General features: G+C 52.0%; 1 protein-coding gene across 1 annotated transcript; it reads left to right on the top strand.

Annotated features, from left to right (window-relative positions):
- Positions 1–244: 244 nt before the first annotated feature.
- TMEM211 (transmembrane protein 211) lies at positions 245–8,319 on the top strand. The gene is made up of 3 exons (XM_032395030.1): positions 245–445; positions 1,255–1,393; positions 3,573–8,319. Exons 1-3 carry the CDS (start codon positions 245–247, stop codon positions 3,833–3,835), a joined length of 603 nt encoding a protein of 200 aa, XP_032250921.1. The 3' UTR covers positions 3,836–8,319.
- The last annotated feature ends 120 nt before the right edge of the window (positions 8,320–8,439 follow it).

Below are 8,439 nucleotides of genomic sequence, written 5' to 3'. Positions count from 1 at the left end.
ACCTTTAGTCTAAGATTTGGGGTTATTCTACTTCCAGAATTTGTTAGGGCAAAGCCCCACCCCCTCCCCAGATACTAACACCTCCCATTGCATCACCAGGCAGAAAGGAGGCTGGGGACCTGGTGTCTGAACACAGCACCAGGTCCCTAACTGGGGGGTCCTTCACCAGCTCCTGTTGCTCTCCTTCCCGGCAGCTTCCACCCCTCATCTTGCCTGTTGACCGCTAGGTCATCGATGCTCCCTGATGGCGGGCAGCGTGTGGGCAGCCCTGGGACTCTCGCTGGCCTGCATCTCAGCCCTTAGCCTCATCTCTCCCGCTTGGTTCCAGTCCCACACCTTCTCCTTTGGCATCCTCACCTACTGCTCCCGGCCTCGGGGTGACAGCTGGAACCAGAGCTGTGGGACCTTCAGGTCCCTGGATGATATTCCTGACTTTGCCTGGAAGGTAAGACCTGGGCTGGGACCTCGGGGGCTCTATCACATCTACCAGAGGGGCGGGGAGGGCGGGCGGTGGCGGGGAAGCCAAGTTCTGGCCCCCACCACCTACCCCGCACTGAGCCTCTGAGTCTGTAGGTGTGCCGTGGAGTCTGGCGGTCTGCATTTTAGCAAACACCCGGGATGATTCTGAAGGCAGCTCCAAGTCCATATAGCACCTTACTTAGTACACATTAAGAAAAGGGTCCCCTTCTTCAGGACACTATACTGCCATCTGCTGGAAAAGAAATGTAATGAATATGCAAATCTATGATGATCCCAAGGCATCTCCAAGGGTTGTGCAGTGTACCATCTAGATGCACACACCTACCCGGCCACCCTCTGAGGGCTGCTAAGTCTGAAAACCACGGCTACGGTGTTGAAAGTCTCTGTTATGATGCACATTACCAAATTCGACAATGTGGACAAGGGGTCAGGACTCCCAGTCCAACACCTCTGAGGAAGATTATACAGCCTCGGCAACAGGTAATTACAAAGGTGTCTCTCCAGGGGATCCTGCCGTTTAGCAGGTACTCAGTAAAGGTGGGGTATGGTGGCTGTAAATCTGGATCTTAATTCTGGCTTTGCCACTTAATTAGCTGTGTGTCCTGAGGCAAATGACTCCACCTCCTTGGGCCTCAGTTTGTGTACATGCAAACTGGGGATAATAATAGCACAGATCTCTTGGGTTTTGAGGACTCAGTAGCTGGCCAATAAACAGACATACACCTGCCCCTATCTGCCCCATTCAACACCCTCCCTCCTCTTTCTTCCTGACAGGTCTCGGCTGCAATTCTCCTTGGAGGATGGCTCTTGTTGGCCTTTAATGCGGTTCTCCTCCTGTCTTGGGCCCTGGCCCCCAAAGGGCTGTGTCCCAGAAGGGCCAGTGGCCCAACGCCAGGGGTGCAGGCAATGGCAGGTAAACCCACTGTCACATAGTAAGCATTCCAGACATGTTTGTAGAATGAATGAATGAACGAATGAACGAACCTGTGAGCAGAGTCTGGCCTCCTATGTTGCATCTCAGAGATAAACCCTAGGATTGAAGACTCTCTGGTCCTTTAGCAAGAAATGGTGGGGAGGGAATGGCATACTTAACATCACCCTCTCCTGTCCTTAGCTAAACCCAGTCCTAATAGTCTGTCCCCCTTTGTTTCTCTCACATCCATCCACTTTGTATCATCTTTACCAGGACCACCATACATAGTTGAGCAGGTTGTGCACTGCACAAGGGAGCCCAGCCGAGGGCTGAGAGATGCTGAAATCTAGCCTATGCTCCACTTGCTAAGCTGTGAAATGGCAGGGCTGCACCTCCCCAGGAGGGTTGCTTTTCTCTAACTCCCATCTAGGCTCTGGATGGTGTAGCCCAGGGCTTGTTTGCAACCCTCATGCAATTAATCCCCCACCACCTCTCACCTGGATTAGAGTGACAACCACTTCACACGTCTCTCTGCTGCCACCTTCCCTTAGAGTCTGTCTGCCATGCTGGCCAAACAGGTCCTGTTAAAACTGAAATCAGATCGGGCCACTCAAACTGGTTTATCTAGCCTCCAGTGACTTCCTGTTACACTCAGAGTAAAATCCACACTCCTTGTCATGGCCGATGAGGCTCTGCCTGATGAAACCCTCGTTCCCTTGCCAATCTCACCTCTTATCCCTTCTGCCAGGCTCAACCCGCTCCAGCCACATGGTTTGCTTTCTGTTCCATGATACACCACGCTTGTCCCCTCAGCCTGGGATTCTCTTCTCTCAGATCTTACATGTCTTGCTCCTCTATGTTGCTCAAATATCACTGCCTCAGTGAGATCTTCAATGGTCTCTAGGTAAGGGAGCTCCCCGCTCTCCTGAGATTCTCCTACCTCTTACCTTGCTCTGTATTTTCACAGCACTTACTTACCTTATCTGCCTGCTTGATTATTGTTCATCTCTCTCCACTACAACATCAGCTCCTTGAGGGCAAGGCCATGTCTGTCTTGACATCACCAGCACCTGGCACGGTGCCTTCGCACATAATAGATGTTCACTAAATATTTGTTGAATCAATGGATGGAGCTATAGTCCTTGTCCTAGGCTTGTGCAGTGTCTGGGGGTGGGGGGGTACATCAGGCAGTTACAACTCAATGGATATTTGATAAGGATGAGCACAAGATGCAAGGAAAAACTCCAGGAGGGTGGAGGATGTTAAAGAAGGCTTCCTGAAGGAGGTATCACTTGAGCTGAGTCTGGAAGTACAGGTGGGAATTGCTTAAATATAGAAGGGAACTTCAGGTTATGGGAACACTGGGGGCAAAAGGATAGAGACAAGTGAGCAAGGCATGTTCACAGAACTGTAAGCAGACAATGTGGCTGAAGAACAGCAAGAGAAGCTAGGGTCATGTGATTCTCCTGCACTGAGAGTGCCCTGAAGGTGAGGAGGTGTAAAGTTTATTTCCTTACTGTCATTAGTGCCCACCACAGCACCTGTAACAGTTTTGATGAATGAATGCATGCACAGATAGGTGGGTTGGTGAATGAATGAATGAATGAATGAATGAATGAATGAATGAATGAGTGGGTGGGTAGGTAAGTAGGTGAACTGATGGATGGATCTATGGATATATTAGTGGATGATAGATGGTTGGGTGGATGGATGGATGCGATGGGTGTGTGGATGGGTGGGTGGACAGATGGGCTGGTAGGTGGATGGATAGGTGGGTGGATGGTTGGTTGGGTGGGTGGATGGATGGATGGATGGTTGGTTGAGTAGGTGGATGGATGGGTGGATGGTTGAGTAGGTGGATGGGTGGGGGTTGGGTGGGTGGTGGGTGAATGGATGGGTGGGGTGCAGGTGGCTAAGTGGGCAGACGGGTAGATGGATAAGTGAGGGGGATGAAGAGATGAGAGGGTTAGAATATGGTTGAAAGAATGAGTGAGTAGACGGATAGCTGGGTGGAAGACTAGTTGAGTGATGAGATAAATGGACAGGTAATAAGTCAACATGTAAGTGAATGGATCAATGAATCGGTGGGTCGATAGGAGGGTGGATCAGTGAGTCCTGGGATGAGGTTAGCCCAGAGAGCCTTGACTGACACACTGGTGTTCCTTCCTGCTGTCTCCAGCCACTGCCACCACTGTGGGCCTGCTGGTTTTCCCCATCAGCCTGGCCTCCCCATTCGCCAAGCAAGCCTGCGGAGCCTCCTCTGTGTACCACGGTGGGCAGTGCCAACTGGGCTGGGGCTATGTGACTGCCATCCTCAGCGCAGTCCTAGCTAGCTTCCTGCCTGTGATTGGGTGGCCCCGCATGACCAAGGTCCAGGGGAGGATCATCCTCTTCTCCGGTGACACCGAGCAAATCATCCTCATGCCAGAAAGGAGCAAATAAAAATTTCCCAGGAGGAGCAAAAAGGGCCCACTTCAGAGTGGTATGAAATCACTGCAAGTCCACACTCAAACCTCACCTCTGCTGCCTCTGTGCTGTGTGACCTCGGGCAAATCACTTCACCTCTCTGGACCACCGCGAACTCCGTGAAATGGGAGGGGGCAGCGGGGGGGAGGGGTGTGTGTGTGTAAAATAATGCCCACCTCATTGGGTTGTTATGAGAATTAACTTGAGATGCTCTGTGTAAATAAAGCGCTTAGCACCATGTTAAGGCCCATTGTATTCAACAAACTTCAGCTTATTATGATTATAATCCTACTTCACAGGACTCCTCAGGAGGAGAACTACATCTATTCAGGAAGAATGCCAGGGGCGCCCGGCTGACTTAGTGCAACATGCAACTCGTGATCTCAGGGTTGTTGAGTTTAAGCCCCCTGTTGGATGTAGAGTTTACTTAAAGAAATAAAAGAGTACCCAGGGCTTCTGAGTCCACGCTGTCCCTCCAGTACCGCATCTTTCAATAGGCACGTGCATATTCCCTTTTGCGCCCCTCCATCTTTAGAACTCCTCTTTTCTTGGAGAATTTGAGAATTCTTTCTTTCCCAATCAAATATTTAGTGAGTCCCCAGATGGACAAGAAGAGTTTGTACAAAAGCGTGTCCATGTTGGGGTGGGGATAGGGGGGACCTGTCTCATCCTCCCCCCAATGTAAACAGCCCCAATGATGTGGAGACTTTACTGTTACCTGGGGCCCAAGAGGCCCTTCCGGATCCCATTCCAAGCTCTCTCTTCAGCCTCTTTCTTGTCACACACCCAACCCCTGTGCCTCTCCCTCTGCCACACTGAATTCTGGGCCCACGGAAGGCCTCTTTACACTTCCAGCCCTTGCACACGCTCTCTCTGCCAGGGATGCTGGAGTCAGTCTTGGCTTTTGCCTATCATGACCCATTGCCCTTCTCTGGGAGCAGCACCTTAATCTTTCCTTGGGAGATGACCCCCAGCAACTCTCTGACTATCCCACGTTATGGATAAATGAGCCCTTCTAGCCAATAAAGCCCGGTGGGAAAGACTGGTTGAGAGATGGGCATGGAATCGGTGTACATCAGCATGGAGGAGAGCGGAATGATGACATGGACCGAGGTGGAGCTCTAAGGACCTCATCCGAACACCTGGATCCAGCCACACCTGCTCCACTACCTGCAGGAGACATGGTCACAGGCAGCTCCAGGCTGGCGTCCTCCTAGCTTGGCCGCTGCGGAAAGAAAGTGTGAATGGCTCTCTTCCCAGGGAAGGAATCCGACTGGTCAGGACAGAGTCATGTGCCCCCTGGGGGGCGGGGCATATCAGCAGTCTCCCTAGAAGACCATGGTTGTAACGTAGGAGATACAGCTCCCCAGAACATGGGAGAAGGTGCTGGTACTGGAACGGGGGAAGGATGCTGGCTAGGCAAAAACATTCGATGCCCAGCTCCCTTTTGAAGGGGAGCTTTATTATCCCCAGTTCACAGAAGTGAAAACTGAGGCTCAGAGAGGTACAGTCACTTGCCTACGTCTGCACAGCCGACTGGGATTTGAACCCAGGTCTGTCACCCTCTATGGTGGAGGCAAAATAAGACCTGGATTTGCTCCCTCTGCCCGACCTAGCTTATCTTGATCAAATTCTTTTAGCTTTAAATGCTCAACCAAGAACATCCATAAACAACCCCCAGGAGCGACTCCATTATCTTGAAAACACACAGACTACAGAAGGCAGCTTGCATTCACCTTCCAGAGAGAACCATAAAGGTGACTTGACAGCTTTTTTAGAGAAAAGTAGAGGGGCACCTGGGTTAGTCAGTTAAGTGTCTGACTCTTGATTTTGGCTCAGATCATGAACTCAGGGTCCTGGGGTTAAGTCCTGCAAGTGGATGCTGCCGAGTAGAAGCCCAAACTCAGCCCCCTGCCCCTGTCACTCACGTCCCCTCTGTCATAACCTCTCAATGGCCCCCAAGTCCCTTAATTTTCCCTTTGAACTGTTTCAGCAATGCCAAAGGGAGCGATTCTCCAGCCCCTAATGAGAAACAGTTTACAGGGAGACCCCGTCCTTATTTGAGGCAGAGGGATCTCTCAGTCTTATTTTCTCTTGATCAAAACAAGGGGCTTCCGCTGTTTCAAGGAGCCCTGTGTCTATAAAGGCTGGAAATCACTGCGCCCCCAGGTCTGAAGAAAGCAAGCCAAGGAGACACTGGAGAATTCCCACACGGTACCCGGACATAATGGAAAATCCCCAGGGAACTGCATGCCCCCGTGGGTCATTTGAATTCTGCTCGGGTTTGATTTACCAACAGATCGGCAAGCTGGCCCTTCAAAACCGATCAATTTGTGCTCCTCTCGTCTACACCCGTCCTGGGCTCACGCTCTCAGTGTGCCCGGTGGCTTAAAAGCCAGAAGCATAGAGACCTGTCAGCCTTTTCCCGACTCAGCGAAATCAGTTGCTAACTGCAGAGTCAGCTCGGGCTTTGCTCCCGCCAAGGACTGACGGCCTCCCCACACCTAACTGCTGTGTTCCTCGGTCATGGCCCAAGAGGGCTGGGAGCTCGCCCCTTCCCGACCTCTCCTCCAGGAGCCATATTCTCTTAGGTTTCAAAGCCTCATCTGAGAACCTGAGCTAGGTAGATGCTGGTGACTCAGGGACACTGAAGTCTCAACCAGGAAATCATGCCCCGGAGATGCTGAGGAGCAGAGGGGTCCCAGTGAAAGAAGGGGGTCAGGGCTGCATCCAGAATAAGGGGAGGGATTATTATCCTCAGGGCACAGAGTGAAAACTAAGGCTCAGAGAGGTACAGTCACTTGCCCAAGGCCACACAGCCAGGAAGGGGCAGATCTGGGATCCGAAATCATTGCACCCCAAACACGTGGACAGAGATATATGGGACATGATTTTCGGCGGCACCATGAGAAAGCCTTTCTCGCTTCAACTGTTCTTTATGTCCACCAAGAAGAAAGGCTCGTTTGGTGCCAATATGTCTCTCACACCCTCTCAAACTCCTGCTACATCTCTTCTTAACAAAGAGAGCGGGATTCAGGCTCAAAGCCTTTTTTTTAGGCAGCAAGCAGTATTTTGGTAAAATAATCACATTTATTTTTATAATTATCTTGTTATATAAATGATACTGGCCTCCCGTGGTTAGACGTCTAAAAAGTGAGTTGGTTTTAAAGAAAACTAGTAGAGCTCCCATCGTGCAAGTGGTGTGCAGACATGGTCAGAGTCAGAAAGGCCAACTGCAGGTGCCCTGGGTTGGAAATGCTGTTACAGAATGTGCGAGAAAACTCGGCGGTGGATGAGTCTGCTGTCTCCCAGACTTCAGGGTATCTGCTGGAAAGGAAAGAAATTGGAAGGGCCTCTTCCCAGCATCCTTGACTGCACCCCCCTCCTCCCCGGGCTCCTGGGACCTCAGGCCTGGGAAGGAAGGGGCGGGGGGGAGAAGGAAGGGGGCACCAGATGCAGGAATGCCTGCCAGGCATCCCGAAATGGGATGGTGAGGGCCTCCCAAACTCTTTGCACACGAGATGGGCTTCTCAATTGCCTCACGGCCCCCACCACAGGCCAAAGGGCAAGCTCTCGGTGAAAAACCAATGGGCATGGCTGAAGTATGGCATAAAGGAGCAGCAGAAGACCTGGAAGGGCCCGGACACTGTGGGCTTGTTCTGAGAAACAGCATCATCCGGTAGAAACCGTGGGCAAGACACTATCCAAATGCTCTCGGCCACAAGGCAGTGTGGCAGGACAGAGGGAAACCTGGGGAGGAGGGGGGAGAGAGGAGAAAGAAGAAAGCAGGGCTAGGAGGAGGAAAAGGATGGCGGAGTCCAGCCACAACTCTGCGTCCATAAACACAGAAGTAGAGAGCACTTCTCCATCCCGCCACCAAGTCGTTAAAATGGGTCCCAGTGATCCAAGACTCGTCTTTTCACATCTACGCAAAGCTCAAGTGCATGGATTTAGGAAAGTCTGGACAACAACAGCAATACTCTCTTAAGATTTCTTTTCCTGTAACATACATCATCAATGACCGGAAGTCGGCGGTGCCCGCGACCAGGCATTTGTGCACCTGGGTCTGGGGGTGCCGGGCAGCGGGCTGCAAGCCATAGTGGGGGTGCTCCAGAAGGACAGTCATATGTACCAAGTGATGGCTGGAGTTGGGGAAATGAGACGGGGGGCTCTAAAGCCCGCTCAGAACATTAGGACTGGTCTTTGCTCTCAGAAACGTCCCCCAGGATGGAGCAGGGTTTCCCGCTAAGAAAGCCCCCATCTGCGTTGGCAAAGGACAAATCCCCACCTGCCCACTGGTGTGTGGCTTCAGACTTACCCCTGCTGGCAGTCTTCTGAGAACGTGGTGACCGGGCTTCCCCAGGCTGCCAAGGCCGCCTGCAAACTCAGGCTCTACTTCGCTGGCTTATTTGGAAACCTAACTTTTTCTATATAAAACCTGCAGTTTTGGGGCGCCTGGGTGGCTCAGTTGTTGGGTGTCTGCCTTCGGCTCGGGTCATGATCCCAGGGTCCTGGGATCGAGCCCCGCATCGGGCTCCCTGCTCGGCGGGAAGCCTGCTTCTCCCTCTCCCGCTCCCCCC

Source organism: Phoca vitulina, unplaced genomic scaffold, assembly GCF_004348235.1.
Source record: "Phoca vitulina isolate PV1807 unplaced genomic scaffold, GSC_HSeal_1.0 scaffold82, whole genome shotgun sequence".
Taxonomy (NCBI): domain Eukaryota; kingdom Metazoa; phylum Chordata; class Mammalia; order Carnivora; family Phocidae; genus Phoca; species Phoca vitulina.
The sequence above is the reverse complement of the archived record's forward strand: the minus strand, read 5'-3'. Positions and strand labels throughout refer to the sequence as shown.